The following is a 17203-nucleotide window of genomic DNA, read 5'->3' as shown; positions in this document are numbered from 1 at the left end:
TAAATATTCACTTTTTTCTGAACATATTTCTGTTTCCAGTTTCTGCAATAAAACTTAAAAGTTTTGCCTTTAAGTCATTTTTGACTTCTGGAGACTGCATCCTGTGGTTTTCTTGGCAGCATTTTTCAGAAGGGGCTTGCCAGAACTAGTTCTCAGGACTGAGAGAAAGAGAAAAGAGAGAGGGTGGAGGATATTGGTTTCCATGAACCAGATCCTTCTCATACATGTTGACATCTTAACCAGATGCAGTACAATGATGGAAAAGTACCATCTAGTGAAAAACAAGTCACACTGCAAATTCAAGCTCTTCCCTCACCCGAAATATATTTTAGGTCAGGACAGTTAATCCTTATTCTTATGGTAGCATTAGCTGGGCGGGAGGTGGGGGAGAGAGGAGAAATGGCCTAGTGGATCAATTGAAACAGTTATCTAGTCCTTCCCCTTTAGTTTCCCAAAATAGCTCTTCTAAGAAATCTAAGTGAAGAGGAAGCAGAAAAGATCTATTGGTATTTCATAATAATAATAATAATAATAATAATAATAATAATAATAATAATAATAATAATAATCGACATGCTGCTTCTTTTTTAGCTCTGTTGTCTACTAAATTGCCTTAGCTTTTGACATTAATTGTCTTGTGCTAATATTATTTATTATTATAATAAATTATTTGAATGTATCATCACCTAGCTCCAATACATCCATTGTCTAACTTTGAGATGTAAAAGTAGTTTTTGGTCTTTTCAGAGTCCTCCAATATCATGCTCATCAGATGCAGGTTCAGCAGTCCAAGAAACAAAAATGGATGAGTCATTAGATAAGATCCAAATACCGATTTCATTTTTCTATCAGAAAGACATATGGATTAAGATTCAAACCTGTGACCCTTTATCTGAAGATGAAATGGGTTAATATTGACATTTCCAAGGTTTCCAAGTGTAAATATGCTCCAGCATGATAAATTAGTATGTAACTTTCTCTTATGGATCATTTTTGTATCAGGATGAAATATATATTTGATCATGGAAGGCATTCAAAACTTTAATTTTGCAATAAATTGGAAAAGAATAATCTCTGGTGGCATTATCTTGGTAGTCTTCAAACATTTTTGCTATGTGCCAAGCCCCATGCCTGTTACGGACATAGATATATTTAATTGTGGTCTGAAATTAAATCATCCTATTAAGGATGTTTACAGAAAGACTTTTTGATGAAGATGTGCAGCTCTTTTTGAATTAGAAAATGTAATTTTAAACAAGGGCAACACATGAGAAACTGGTTTATTGTGGGGTTCCATATCAGATAGTATATGAAAATAATAGTTTCTGTTGACAAACAACAAAAAGATACATTTTTGGCAAATTCACATATATATTGGATACACAATATGCAGTGTCTTTGGGAAATTATAAATGGTGTTTTGATTTCTTTAAAACCGATTGCTGTTTTAATATACGGGGGAGGGAAGTAAAAAAAGTGCTATTTCTGAAAAATCAGAATACATCAACTTAGAACAGATTTTTAAAATGTAGAACGTAAAACCCCATAGCAGGAGATGTTAGCCATATCTTCTGATTCAACTTCAAGGTGTGTTTTTGTTTTGCTTTTCCTGTTCAATAGCTGTAAAAAAGAAAGAAAGAAAGAAAGAAAGAAAGAAAGAAAGAAAGAAAGAAAGAAAGAAAGAAAGAAAGAAACATAATTTGTCAACATTTGACATTTGTACAGATTTTTTTTAAAAAAAAATACACAAGCAGGTCTTTTTCATTGGTACTAATTCGTGCAAAGCAGATGCTTTAGCAACTATGAAAGATTAATACAACCACTATTGCAGATCAATCATTTTGCACTATTTGTTTTATCGAGTGGTTCAACAGTGCTGGAAGTGAGGTTTCTGAAGTTTGAGAAAATAATTTTGATCGGTTGAATAGAAATAAAATATTCAGGTGTATCATAGTCAATTGAATAGTTAATTAGGGAGACAATTAACTGTTGAAACCTTCTGATCTATTGCCTGTTTAACATCAGGAAGAAATTTTGCATTGGGAGAAATGACATATAGGATGGGTGTCAGACATGCACAGGGCCAGGATTTGATTCCATCCCCCACCACCACCACCATAAGTTTCAGCACAGAAAAGAATGAGCGTTGCAGAATCCTGCCGACATGTATATTTGTCTTCATTTGTAAGAGTGAGTTTGGTTTTTCAACAACTACTTTATGATATTTTACTCCAATTACTCCAATCTTTATTTATCATTTCAAAATAGTTGGAAACTGTCCTGGCAATTAGACTCAGGTAAGGATTTCCTGGGCTCTAGGCAGTCCAAGGCAGGACCTCAAGCAGTCCAATACAGATATCCTGCAAATTTTTTAATTTTTCCGAAATTAAGAGTTACAGAATCCCATTGCTCAGTGGTCCCCAATCTTTTGGGTGGTAGGGACCTGATCCGTGGAGAGAGGTTTTCCCATGGCCCGAAGAGGGCGTGTTTTATGTGCTGCCTGCATACTTTGGATGGGGCTTCCCTTGTCTGGGATGGTTTCTGGCATGGTGCAGATGAAAGCCAGTCCACAGACCTGGGATTGCCCCTCCCCACATCATAGCACACTATGGGTCTGGCAAAATAATTTTAAGTCCTACTTTTCCCAATGTTACACTAAAGATACACTGCAGTACAGGTAGTCCTTGACTTACAACCTTTTGTTTAGTGACAGCTTGAAGTTAGAACAGCACTGAGAAAAGTGACTTATGACTGTTTTGCAGCATCCCCATGCTCATCCAATCAAAATTGGTAAGCTTGGCAATTGGTTCCTATTTATGGGGTCACCGGATCAACATTTGCAACTTTCTGACAAGCAAAGTCAACGGGGAACCGAGATTCACTTAACAACCATAATACTAACTTAACAACTGCAGTGATTCATTTAACAACGGTTGCAAGAAATGTCGTAAAACGTGGCAAAACTCACTTAACAAATGTCTCGCTTGCAATATTAATTTTAAGCTCAATGGTGGTTGTAAGTCAAGGACTCCTATAACACATTAAAGAATCTTAATGAGCAGCTTGAATTTGGAATGGAGGGAAAATTGACTTCGAAGTGAATTCAACCCTGTGGGGTTTTACACTAAAAACATCCTTGCAGCTTTCTTGGCATGATGCAGAACTGGATGGTTACTGCCTTCCCCAGGAAAGTGACTTCCAGTCTCAACTAAAGCCTTTCACTTCCTATCTGCTCCCCCTTTAAATACTAATCAATACTTAAACTACTTAGCCTTCTAGATCAGCAAAGATTGGTTAGGTGCTGCCATCTGTTGAGACTTAGAGGAATGAAGAAAATTTAACTCCACACTCTGTTAGAATAAAGGGAGGGTCAAAGAATTGAGGCCTTTGAACTATGGTGCTGGAGAAGACTCCTGCGAGTCCATTGGACTGCAAGACGATCAAACTGGTCAGTCCTAGAGATCAACCCTGACTGCTCTTTAGAAGGCCAGATCCTGAAGATGAAACTCAAATACTTTGGCCACCTAATGAGAAGGAAGGACTCACTGGAGAAGAGCCTCATGCTGGGAAAGATTGAGGGCAAAAAAAAAAAGGGGGAGGACAGAGAATGAGGTGGCTGGATGGAGTCAGCGAAGCAGTCAGTGTGAGCTTAAATGGACTCCAGAGGAGGGTAGAGGACAGGAAGGCCTGGAGGAATGTTGTCCATGGGATCGAGATGGGTCGGATACGACTTTGTAACTAACAACAACAAAAGATGTCACTCTTAGCTTTTTGGAAGTATAGGAGGATAAACATCTTTATCAACAACAACATTGTCCTAGTGTTTTCCTACAGGTGTTGGGTATTATTAACACTTAAAAATAAATGACAAAGTTTCATCAACTGCATATATTAAACTTTATTGCCCTTAATCTCCTCTTTTATGGGCCCAAAGTCAACTGATGCTTGGTATGAAAACTAGCTGTTCTCTCATATTGGCTACTGGCCCAACAATTGAATATTTTAATAAGATTGGAAAGTGCCAGAAACCTTTCTCTTGTATCAAACAGCTGCTGTGCTTGACAAGGCATTTTTTTAAAAATATTGCCTCTTTCTATTAACAAATGACAAATTATAGTCCCAGAGATCAGATTGCTAGCTCTGTAAGCTATTTATTTTTAGAACAGACCCAGTGCTTAAAAAAATTCAGGATTTCAGTCCAACGTCACATGAAAGGACTTAAGTTCGTATAACAAAACTGCTTCTTTCTGCCTATTTACCTCCTCTGCCCCAAACTGCTCTGAGTATCGCATAAGCCTCTAGATTAAATGCAGCAGTTTGGGGGAAGGTTTTATAGGCGAGAAGGAGGAATCAGTTCCACCAGAGGTATCTTTTCTATTAATGGACATTGAGCATGAAATGCAATCCTGGGAATGCATGAACAAAGGGGTGTTGGGGAGGGGTTGATGTCTAGTGAAAGGAGGTGTAACAGAAGACAGCAAAAGAATCCCATGATTCTTGGTCACTGCACAGAAACAAGTGCTCCAGGGGTGGGTTCCTGCCAGTTCTAACCTCTTCTATAGAAGAGGTTCCACAAATTTACAGTGTCATTTAGAACCAGTTCCAGCTCCCTCCTAACGCCCGTCCGCATATCATCAAGATGAAGAGCGAGAGGAGGAATTCTGGGAGTTGAAGTTCACAAGTCTTAAAGCTGTCAAGTTTGAACACCCCTGGGGTTTTTTTCTAAAGGGTTAGGGGTGCAAGGGTCTTGTAACTTGACAGCTTTAAGACTTGTGTGGTTCAAATGCCAGAGTTCCTGAGCCAACATGACTGGAGGAGGAATTCTGGGAGTTGAAGTCCACAAGTCTTAAAGCTGTCAAGTTTGAACACCCCTGGGTTTTTTTCTAAAGGGTTAGGGGTTCAAGAGTCTTGTAATGTGACAGCTTTAAGATTTGTGTGCTTCAAATGCCAGAGTTTCTGAGCCAACATTTTGGTTGCTAAGCAAGAGCGTTGTTAAGTGAGTTTCACCATATTTTACAAGTTGGCCACGCCCACCCAGTCACATGGCTGCCAAACCACTTCCACTCAGTCACATAGCCGGCAAGCCACTCCCACCCGGTCACATGGATGACAAGCCACTCCCACAAAGCAGGCCACACCTACAGAAGAGGTTCTAAAAAAATTTGAAACCCACCACTGAAGTGCTCCCAAAAGAGGTAGAGAAGGCTCTAATTCAGTGATGGCAAACCTTTTCAGCATCGAGTGACAAAAAGGGAGCATGCACACGCACACATGGCACTGTCAGGGGTGGGTTGCTGCCAGTTTCACTATAGGTTCACAACCCCCACATGCATATGTGCAAAACAATTTATAGTGAACTGTGCAGTCACTAAAAACCAAAATGGTGGCGGGCCAGCAGCAGCGAGGGAACCGGTTGGGGGGAGGCGTGGCAGGCCTGGGTTGCTGCCAGTTCTACAACCAAGACCTGAATTCCATTACCAGTTCAGCCAAATCGGGAGCAACCCACCTCCGCAACGAATGCTGAAAAGGGAGCATGCTCATCTGGAGCACAACCAGGAAAAGGAGCTGCCCAGGGGGCATGCATGTGCCGGAAAATGTACTTCCGGTTTCCAGCATGTGGATGTGCGCCATCCGACAGGTTTCCCGGTTACTCCTGCTTATGTGCACATGCATATCAGCTGGCCGGTACGCATGCTCACGGTGGAAAATGGAAGACCAGCTCTTCTGGTTTTCAGCACTGCCACACGCACAAGGGCCAGCTGATCGTCACGTGTGCATGTGGCAGGGGTGGGTTCTGGATTCTTTTACTGCTGGTTCGCTCAGGGACGTGCTTTAGGAATGTACGTGCTTGATGCACACTACGCGCGCATGCACAGTAGTTAAAAAAATTGCTTCTGTGCATGCAGAGAAGCATTTGTATTTAAGTTTATTTATATGCCCCCCTTTTCCCTGGGGGGACTCAGGGCGGCTTACAACTTAAAAAGGGGGGGGGGAAACAAACTTTTAACATATAGAACAATACATCATAAAAACACAACATTCATACCATTCGGGCGGGTTGCAATCTTTAGCCCCAGGCCTGATGGGATAGCCAGTTTTTAAGGGCTGTGCGGAAGGTCTGGAGGGTGGTGAGGGTACGAATCTCCATGGGGAGATCATTCCATAGGGTCGGAGCTGCCACCGAGAAGGCTCTCCTCCGCGTGGTTGCCAGTCGACATTGACCGGCGGATGGAACTCGGAGGAGGCCTAATCAGTGAGATCTAATTGGTCGAATGGAGGTGATTGGCAGTAGGCGGTCTCTCAAGTACAAAACAAAAGAAGCAAAAAACAAAAAGCTGATAGAACCAGTTCTAAAACAGATGGAACCAGTTCGGCGACTGAGTTACTACCTATTCGGCCGAACCGGTAAGAACCCACCTCTGGCATGTGTGCCAGAAATCTAGAAGAGGAACGGGCAACATCACAGCTCTAATTTATACCAGCAACTTTCTTTCTGTAAAATCATGGCAGGTAAAATACTAATAAAGTAAAGCAACACACATATTGTATTTGCTTCCCGTTTGCTTCTTTCTGTGTTTGATATTTTTATCCCAAATCTTGTTCATTTTTAAAAGACGAGATTGACTCAGAACTAAAGCTCCTGAAGCCAGGAAGAGGCTTCGAGATGATAGCCCATGTCTTCTCTTTCCTCACCCTGGGCAAGAAAAAGGGCGTGTTGCAAAGGAGTGAAGACTCAGAAGGAGAGGCTGAAAAAAAGGCACAGGCAAGGCTTTTACAACCCAATGGTTTTGTTTCATAGGATCATAGAAGTATGTTTCTTCTATGTCTTGCAAAATTCTGGTGAAGGATTAGGAGGTGGTCTGGTGATTGCAATGCTTTCTCTAGAGATTGTTTTACGTTTTCCACATGCAAAGGAACCAATTAGTCTTCACTGAATGACCATAGCGATTCTAAGCGATGCAGTCATTAAGTGAGACATCATGGGACTGCAACTGGTGATTTTAGTGCCAGCTTCTCCGTTGCTTTTTTTGGAAGCTGGCTGTGAAACTCGCAAATGGTAATCATGTGACCACAGTTTGAGGACTAGTCATGAAGTTATCTCTTATCTGCGTGTCTGAATCTGTCTCGGAAATAATCCGAGGCACTATCCTTTTCTTTATTCTCTCTTTTGCAAGAATATAGCTGTATGCCGTATCATTTATTGACATGTAGATAAGAGATATTATCTGACCCATTTATATTATACCTAATAAATGAAAATATTCCATTCATAGGAAAAGCATTTAGACTAGCTAGCAGGTCACAAGATCTGTGATGTAATGTTCCTCCTTCAGGAAACACTTCAGATTAAGGGTGGCAAAATGGATGCATTACGATTTTTCTATTTACCATGTTAAATGGTTATTTTTTGCAAGAAAAATAGTAAGTCTTTCAGCAGATGGAAGGCGGTAGTAGGTGAAAGCCTTATCAAGCAATATTATATGGTGGATTTAACTACCAACCAGCAGAGGGCAGGACTAAGCAATTTTTCAATTGATGGAATACTATTGTCTGCAATAGTTAATAATGCTGTGCATTTATCGGTTTTTAAAAATATGGTTCAGTCTCCTTAAAACTTTTAAATTCATTATAACCACAGCTTTTGTAGGTCACTGTAGCATGATGATTTTTGCCACAAGGAACCAGTCAAATCTTTAAATAGATACAAAATCCTTTGTGCGTGAGCCGTGCACGTTGCTGAAACAGTTTCAAAGCTCCCTTTGATATGCATTACATGAGATTTTAGATGTGAAATTCCAGCCACAATGCCTTAGAAAAGTCACATGAAATAAACAGTTCAAATTGCAGATTAAATTATTGCCTTGCTTGGCACTGACTGGTTCAATTAGCTTGAAAGTCATAATTTGTACATACATGCCTTCATACATGACTGCATGAAATCATTTTTTAAAACTACTAGGAAAACAGGAAGGCTGCATGTAGCTTTTGAGGAATAAATTCATTCATTTCAGCGGGACCTGCCTGTTCATGCGTCTGTATGAATAGTTCCCAAGGAAATGTGGTCCAATAGGTCACTGCCAATTTATATATCATACACACTGATTAACTAATTGTACAAAGAAATCACTTACTTTCCTTGGTAGGTAATGGATTTTTTTCTCTAGTTTCAGTCTTTTTCAGTTTGGTCTTATCAAACGTTTCAATTTCTGCAAAATCTGGTTTGTCAGACATGATGAACCCTGACAAAGAAGGAAGAAACACACCCATGGCTTTGTTAACTGGTGCTAGATTGCATGCTATAGACACACAGGCACACACACATATTTTAAAATACTTCTGGATCATATTTTATGTGAAATCTAATAACATATACAATAAATGTTCTACTTCTGAAGACATAAGTTTAAAAACCATTTAAACATGAAAATAACAAAGAAAGGGAAATAAAGGATTTAAATTTATTTCTGAATAAAATATTCCTTGGGAAATTAACAATTGCTCTGGAAACAATTTAATGAAAAACTGACTCTGGGTGGGTGCACAGAAGCTGACTTTCTAGCATACTTCATTTTATTTTATTTTTTAAATATCCTCTAACACTTGAGGATCATTTCCCAGACCCCTTCAAGGACATTATTTAACAGACAATTGAGTTTCCTTTAGTAGAACAAAGCCACAAAAATAAATGTCCAGAAGAGCCACGGCGCACAACTGCTCTTAACAATAGAATGGAAGATCTGCAAGATTGCTTTGTTCTTCCGTATTTTTGTTTCCATTCATCACACCCTATGCAGAATATTTCTGATTAAACAAATATCCCAGCACTAAATTTTTCCCTAGTGGATCATATTTAAGCTTCTGATTTTTCTCCCTTAGAAACAGACAATCTAAATCCAGATCAACCAGAATGAATTTACCCCAAAGTTTATCAATAAAGGCTGCCTTTTGTATTGAAGCTAGACACATTTACTGCTTTTATATGATTAGGGCAGGAAAGATAATAAAACCACATGCTGTTACCTGTTCTGCTCCTTCCTCCTCGGCTACGTTTTGACTATCTGAGCCAGCATGGGTTGGGAAAGGTCACACGCTGATCCCTCCTCCCCATCTCAGCCCACCTCAATTAATATTGATAAGCTTGCAGCAAGGGTGGTTCAGCGAATATCAATTTATTATTTCACAAAGCACGCTTCACGTAGCTGGGTGCACAAGGGACAAAAGGATAATATCCAACCTGGACAATGAAAATTTCAAAAGAAAATCAATATGCTATTTTCCTCCTTCCCCCACATTTGCTGAGCTTATTTTTTTAAATTAATTCTCTGTACAAAAATGCTTGAGGCAAATATGTGGCAGGCAAAAAGGAGGATACACATATCTCGGTTGAAGTAAAATCTTCCTTTCAGAGGAACTGCCTTGTAAAGCTCAGCAATTTCCTGGAACTAGCCTAGGCGTTGATCAGAAATAAAGGATCTTTTATTTGTGCATGAAGAAGCTGGATTACTCCTTATGCTAAGAGGGGGGTGAGCAAGGATGCAAATACACTGTCACACCCAGTGCTGTAGGAAGATGGCAATATGTTTCCGCCGATGCTTCACTTGCTTATCTAATCAGCGAATAACAGCAGTGTAAAATAAATTGATCATAAGCATTTATTTGCTCAACTATAAAAGAAAAATTAAATCAGAAAAGCTATAGTTGATCGAAATAACAATGTAGAGAATATCTATCTCTGATACAGGCGTTGTCTTTTTCTCCTGATTGCCCCTGTAATCCATGTCTCTTCCTTGAGCACATCACATGACCTCCCTACCACATTTTCTGAGTTTAAATATATTTAAATAATTTGTTATTGTTGACCTTAATGTTTACCGTATGCTGCTTCTTTCTACCCCAGGCCTGCATATTTATGTTCTCATGTAGGAGAAGATATTTATTTATTTGGAAGACAAATAGCATCTCTAAAACTTGTTAACAATCAACTCTCCTTTGGACTCAATTTTAGGCATATAATCTAGTCATGTTTTCTTTCTTTCTTAAATTTAGCTTTTGGTTTAGGAGCTCAGCACAATGTACACTGTGTAACCCTTCCTCCTATCCTTGCTCAGGGATAAATGTTAATGTCCTCCATAATCAGTTCACATGGTCAGGTTTACTCCAAGGAAAGATCTAATCCAATTGATGCACACCCATGTAACCACACCCATGGGGTTGTGTCAGATCCATAGCCACTGTAGAAACCGTGAACTCAGAAATGACATGAGATCTTTACTTGAGGGCATAAAGGTTGATGTTACTGCATACCAGAAGGGTAGGCTTCTGACGGGGCTAGATTTAACTATTTAACCAGGTTTGAATAATACATGCCAAATCTACATAATCATCTATCACAGGGCCGCCAAACTCCTGGCCCACAGGCCAGATGCGTCACATGCTGGCCACGCCCATGCCCGGTTTAGCAAAGGGAGGGGGAATCCAGATACGTCACTTGATGCTGACATGATGACATGAATTTGACACCCCTGATCTATCAGCAAAGGATAAATGATTGCAGTCTTATTTTGAATAGATCTGATGCTTAACAACAGCAACTGGAAGTAAGGCATCTGACAATTCAACCACCCGGGTCTTGCTTGGGATATGGATAATTACTATTGCTATTACTGCTACTGCTATTATTACTACTATCTTCTTTTGCCTGTGCAATTTTAAACAAAGGTTCAGGTAGGAATTTATAATAGAGCTTTTGTTGTTGATCAACTATAAATACATGCACATACAAAATAATATATTCCAGAACATGCACGAATAATTATTTTTTTAACTCATCTCCAACACTTAGAAAATGAGTGATGAATGAGGATGGAATTCATCTGCAGGATCAGACTGAAATTAGGACTGTTGATTAATCACAGACTTTGGGATACAGTTCTCTACGCAGTGAAGTGGGAGAGGACTCAGAATTGTGAGAGAAAGCTAGAAGGGTTGGAAATTTTCAGCTTGGGGAAATGGTGATGGAAGGGGACATGACTGAAATGTATGTAACCATCCAAGGCATGGAGATAGCAGACTGGGAAAGATTTTGTCTCCTTTTTGCAAAATATTACAACCAAGCATCACGTTATGAAATTTATTGGAGGGCAAGCAGCACATAATTAGCTTATGGAATCTCTACTACAAAGCATGAAGACGGACATTAAGTGACCTTAAAAATGGCAAAAAAAATATGGCAGGTCTGTCAAAAGCTCTTGGTCTTGACTTAGGGTTCCTTCTGCATCATGGGCATCAGGGCTTTGAAAACCTGTGGCAGGGGAACAATGACAAGGAAGACATGTCTGCATCTTCTGCTTATGAAAAAAAAAAGTTGACATTTTGCTTATGATCAGAATAATGTATTTGCTGATGTATTCCAGCAAAGCTACTCTTATGTTGGATATAGCATTTCTGAATAGAACCTTATAAGATGGGATGTACAGATTCATAGGCTTCAATGTATAAATTTTAGCGAGAGCCAGTTTGATGAAGTGGTTAAGGAATCAGATGTGGAGATATTTCAAATGTGTAAGGTTTTCCAAAATGGTATTTTTCCCCCAGTATCTGATTATAATAATAATTAATTAATTATTATTATAATTAGATATCAGTAAGTTCATTATCCATTTTGTATCTAATACAGCAGGATCAGGGAACTTTCAACTTGTATAGTTTGCTAATGTCTTTAAAGCACCTCGTTAACTCCACAAATGCATCCTTAGAGGACTGTATTTTCATGCACTGATATTTAGCAACTTGTATTAAATATGAGAAGGTTGACAGGAAACAGATAACTGTTTTGGTTTGGGATGGAGGAGATAGTTTCCACCTGCTCCTTATTTTTGTAATGAACTGATTTCTTATCACCCTTTAACCCTCTGAATTAACTTCTACATTTAGCCATGTGGTTTTTGGGAAGTATTTTGAAAATCAACTAATGGCTGGATAAAATTTCTTATCCGGGAAAACAATTTTTTTAATTTATGTATTTCAGGTTTCATGATTCCATCTAAACAAAAGCAATGCATAAAAATATGAATAAATACATATTTTATTCCTAAGTACATAAATGTCTTAAGCTTTCCCATCTTTGTCAGTTGGTGTATAACAAATGGCCTGAAATTCCCATTGTTTGTAGTCATGGTTATATAATATAGTATATTATGTACACATTATTAATCTTATGACTGCACTGAAAATCAGTAGGAAAGGTGTCAGCTTGCAGAAACAAGAATACTTGGACTGCAGAAATCCATATGATCACTAGATGACAGCAAAGAGGGATAAATTTTCTGTCCAGATATGGTATGTCTAGAAAAGAGTAATCATCAACTTATTTAGGAGAATAGTGATCTGAAGATGTAACATATTTTAAATCTACTGTAGGCTAATACATTTTGATCTGTTCGGTTAAAAAACAGAATCACAAACTTATAATAAAGATTATTTTTTTTTAAAAAAAAATTCAGTGGTCCTGCAGAATATTATGCTCAATTCTCTTGACTATATTTGTTCCATGATATTTACAACCTCTAATGTAATCAGAAGGTGGTGAATAATAAGGAAGCTTTCTTTTTATAGGTGTTATACTGTAGATGGTATGTGTAAAAGTAACAAAGAATTACAGTTTTCTTCAAGGAAGAAGTAGGAGAGTGGTCTTTGAAACCAAACAGTGAGGCCTTAAGTAAAGCAAGCATTTTGCCTTATCAAAGCAATTACGTTAAGTCAATAAGCTCATCGAAATGGTTTATATCTATATTAGCGTTACTTTGGAGCAACACACATTTGAACCACAGTCGTATGTGTTCTATTCTTAGCAAGTAAAAGCTCGAGAGTTTAGAATTCAGAATAAATTAATAGAGGAATTATGTATTGCTCAATTCATATGGCGCATAAAAGGTCTTTATATCTGCTGGATACAGCCGTGTGCTTAGAAATGTCAGATCGTTTCAGATTTTTGTATGAAGCCTAAGAAAACAGAACAAGGTGATCATCTTGCAAGGAAGGCTCTTATTCCCTCTGTGTCATTTGTTCTGCTTTATTGCCAGAATAAATATCTCAACTTGGAAACAGAAACAAGTTCCCAGCCACGAAGACAATGAATCACGAGGGTGTCGAACAGGCAGCACGTGGCTCCTGTTGCTCCATGTTGCTGACCTCTGTCCTTCAGTTCCTGGTCTTGCCACTAGCAATCAGGATTTGCTGGAGTTAAAACTGTAGCGCCTTTGTCTTGCTGCGGAAACCCTCATGCAGGTGGCTGTTTATCTCTGCCAGTCCTCTTTAAGGTGTACCAAAGGCCACCCCACCCTCAGCTCACCCAGCCTATCCAAGGTGCACTTTTTAAACACTGTACAAAGAGGGACTGATTAGCACTACATACTTATTGCATTTGAACTTTAGCTACTAGTGACTAAGAAACCCATTTGTAGCCTAAAAGAATGAAACAATCAAATATTTTAGAGACAGAAGCAAAGTAAGACTTGTCAGATTAAAAAACAACAACCCAAAGTTATGGTTTTGTAAGATTAATGGACAATTTAAAATTAGGATTATAGGGCATGACTAGTTATTTAGTCTCTCATTTTATTTTCCTCTTGAGCCAAAACGATTCCAGAACAGCGTTGTTAATTAAATAACAAATCTTCCCAACTGCTAATTGCACAGATATTATTTGGTAGAGCTTGCAACTTTCTCATCTCTTATTGCTAAAATTTAAGATCATCTTAGGTAAGGAGTAGCTTACTGGTGACATCATAGCAATGTATAGGCAGATCCGCCCCTCAGAAGCTCCATTTTGTCGGCAACAAGCAGGAGGAATGTTGCAGAGCCTCTGTGATTGTTCATAAGGGCGAACAACTGCCGTAGTGCTGCAAGATTAGTAGTTTTGGGGCTTGTTCATAAACACTAGAGGGCGCTTATCACGTAACTTCGAACATTCGCTAAGGGAACGGTCGTAATCTGTGAATTACCTCAGTGGTGCAATTCAGCCAGTTCTATCCTGTTCGGGCAAACCAGGAGGAGCAGCAGGAGGCTCTGCCCACCCATCCGGATGTCATCACATCCCATTTTTGACGGTCTGTGCATACGCTGAAGGTCCTGCAGATGTGTGGAGTTGGGGTACCTGAGTGACGCAAGTGTGCGCACAGTCACTTTTGCAAACTGGTAGTGAAGGTACAGTAAGTTGATTTCACTCCTGGATTACCTGTATGTATACATACATACATACATACATACATACATACATACGGTTCACCGACAAAACCGTGAGGCCCTTTTCCGCGCCGACATAACAGCGGAGGGCAAATCCGCGCCTTCCAAAGCACTCAGCAAAATGCTTTTACTAGCATTCAAAAGCTAACCCTAACCCTAAATCTAACCCTAAACCTAACCCTAAACATAACGCTAACCCTAACCCTAACCCTAACCCTAACCCTAACCCTAACCCTAACCCTAACCTAACCCTAACCCTAACCCTAACCCTTACGTTAACTTAAATCGGCTTTCTGTCGCCATGCTGTACAAAGCGCCTTTCTGTCGCCGCGCTGTTGTCGCCATGCTGTCGTCACCGCGGTGATGACATCGCATTTTAGCAACGCGGTTTTGTCAGCGCGCTTTTGTTGTGTGCGCTTTTGTCGGGTCACACATACATACAGTATATCTCCCAATGTTGTGCACAGCCTTGGAATTTCCTAGTAGTAAGGCTTAATTAGGTACACAATTAATTGATACACTTAGCTTTTCTGAAATCAGTTTATACATTCTCATGCTAACCTTTAGTATTTATAATTTGTTTAATGGGTGTATGCATTAGGGCATTATTTGGGCAAGCATTCCCTGGTCAACACACATGAAACATACTAATTTCTAAAAACATCATGTAGGATTCTAGAGAACTGAATATTTCAGTCATATCCAGGTTAATTTATCCTGAGTTAGGTACACATGCAAACATTAATAGTTGGTGGATAGTGAAACTGTATTGTCAAAAAAAGAACAACCTGAAATAGAGGAAGTACACAGCCAATGTCAATAGCAAAATTAACCGTTGCCAGAAATCTCTGTTGTTTTCATTGCAACAAACAGAGCAAGTTCTCTTGAAATTCCCTCTCAACAATTTCTTTATGTGTCAGAAGATCGTGTGCTCAGTGGAAGTGAAAAAGCATCCTAGGTCAGAAAGGCCATGCCGTCCGGCTCTGAAAACTGCTAAAGCATGTGACAATTTTGCAGTTTTATTTTACAAAGCAAAGGGAGAGCTTTGCAAAGCCTGTGAGCACGTTACTATCCTCACAGCATTAAAGCTGCTGTGTCTTTTGAAGGCTTTAAGCAGGCTGTTCTCGACTATGCGCCTGCCCATAAAGCTGCCCTTTGTGGCAGAATGTGCTGTCTGTGCAGAGATGTGCATTCAGCTGGGAGCAGCCTTCGAAACAGCTCTGTCAGCCTTCTAAAGGATGTGGCTGTCCTAGTTCTTAGACTTCTGCTTGTGCTAACACACTTTTGAACACATAGCACTAATTAAGTTACAAATGGCCAGAGTGCCTCAGCAGAAAGGAAGTACATAAACCCAGCAAGCAGATTAAGTAAAAGCTCTCCTGGTTCATTACACACATTTGACTTATATTGGACTATAATTTATTCACTCAGTAAAAATCTGCAGAGGAGTGGTAGACTCACAAATTAACCAAATGTCAATGCATCAGAACTGTTAAAATCGTCACAAACTCTGGATAGTGAAGGGATGGCATAATAAATAAATAAGTAAATAAATAAGTAAATAAATAAATAATTGATGGATTTCAATTATATACACATTCAAGTACAGTAATTGAGCTGAATAATAAACCACTTTGCACTTTTTCTTCTTACTGTGCATCTCTCTGCTGAATCAAGCCATGAACTCATGTTCCATTTTAACCAGCACTGCTTGATGACACTAAACTATAATTTATCAATAGTTATTCTCTAAATAACAATGAAATTTAACAGAAAGCTTGGCTGGACTGATTAGAATTACGTTATTTCTAGTGGAGGAAATCTTTTGCTGCCTGACCACATAGAACTCCCAGCACACCAATTTTCTAGGTCAAGGTTTGCCTATGGAGGGGGATGGGTCAGAAGTAAAAAGAGCAGAGTTATGCCATAACAAGCTACAGGGCCATCTTCTTCACTTTTGTTTATTATGACAGCAGCTTTCCAGAATTCAGAGAGTTTTATTTTTTGAGCCCTAGTTAGAAATATCATGAAACAGCTTTTCAGCATGTTTTACTATGATGTCACAAGGCTTTTTTTTTTTGGGGGGGGGGATATATGCTGTAATCAATTGGTCATTTTTTAACCAACATAAAACGGCAAGAGAATAGAGTGGCTTTGTGTTACAAATATTTAAGATGCTCCTGACTTCGTTATAAAATCACTCGAGATGCTTCTGGATAGCTAAGCAGTGTAGAAATAAATCAACACTGCTGAAGACAACCCTACAGAGGCTGTTAGTGCAGCTATTTTAAGTAACACTGTTTCTCTGAATTCAACCTTAAATTTCTAGCAAACTGGATATGAAAATGCTGTATGGGGAAAAAGTGGAAGGAAAGAGGGCCAGCACAGCAAAGTTGATGGACTTGATTGCAATGGTGATGAGTGCACCGTTAGAAAGACCAGGTTAGGGACAGCAAATAATGGAGCCCAGCACCAACTTGACAGCACATAATCACAATTCAAAAAGATGGTATGTTTTTGTGTGTGTTTGTTTCCTTCAGCAACTGCAGAGAGGAAATCAGAGTAAAATAATTACGGTATTCTGAATTAATGATCAGAAAGTATAAAGGTGATTGAGGAGTAAGAACTGGTTTTTCCTACTCTTCTAACGTCAGTTACAGCTCAGAAATTCAGCAGCTGCCACTTCTTTCATCACTGCCAACAAGCAAGACCATCCATTGTCTTCCCCACCCCCACCCCCACCCTTGGGATGTCAACTAAAGGCGGCCAATGCAGGAAAGGCTCCCCAAAGCGCAGCAGCCCCTCCACGCCCCGCCCTCGGCGCCTCCGCCTCCCTTGACCACACCCACCCGCGCCCCGTCCGAGCCGTCATTTACATACACGGCTCTCCTTTATGATTCTCACTGAAGGGGGAGGGGTGGGGAAGGGTGGGTGGGAAAAAACGTCACTTCCTATCCAA

The 17203-nt window shown here is 39.5% G+C and overlaps 1 protein-coding gene across 1 annotated transcript; it reads right to left on the bottom strand.

The window, feature by feature from the left end:
- Positions 1 to 1284: 1284 nt before the first annotated feature.
- LOC116504588 (thymosin beta-12-like) lies at positions 1285 to 17190 on the bottom strand. Its single transcript, XM_032211693.1, has 4 exons — positions 17125 to 17190; positions 14004 to 14155; positions 8133 to 8240; positions 1285 to 1620 (listed from the first exon to the last, which is right to left on the bottom strand). The coding sequence occupies exons 3-4, from the start codon at positions 8230 to 8232 to the stop codon at positions 1583 to 1585; spliced, it is 138 nt and encodes a 45-aa protein (XP_032067584.1). The 5' UTR covers positions 8233 to 8240; positions 14004 to 14155; positions 17125 to 17190; the 3' UTR covers positions 1285 to 1582.
- Between the last annotated feature and the right edge of the window lie 13 nt (positions 17191 to 17203).

Source organism: Thamnophis elegans, chromosome 2, assembly GCF_009769535.1.
Source record: "Thamnophis elegans isolate rThaEle1 chromosome 2, rThaEle1.pri, whole genome shotgun sequence".
Classification (NCBI taxonomy): Eukaryota; Metazoa; Chordata; class Lepidosauria; order Squamata; family Colubridae; genus Thamnophis; species Thamnophis elegans.
Note: the sequence above shows the minus strand (reverse complement) of the source record. Positions and strands in the feature narration are given on the sequence as shown.

What these genes read in the sequence shown, in the direction of transcription:
- LOC116504588 (XM_032211693.1), bottom strand. Translation starts at nt 8,232, where the DNA reads ATGTCTGACAAACCAGATTTTGCAGAAATTGAAACGTTTGATAAGACC. An exon ending in TCCATTACCTACCAAGGAAA is followed by an intron (nt 1,621 to 8,132) that starts GTAAGTGATTTC and finishes TCTTTTTTACAG; the next exon opens with CTATTGAACAGGAAAAGCAA.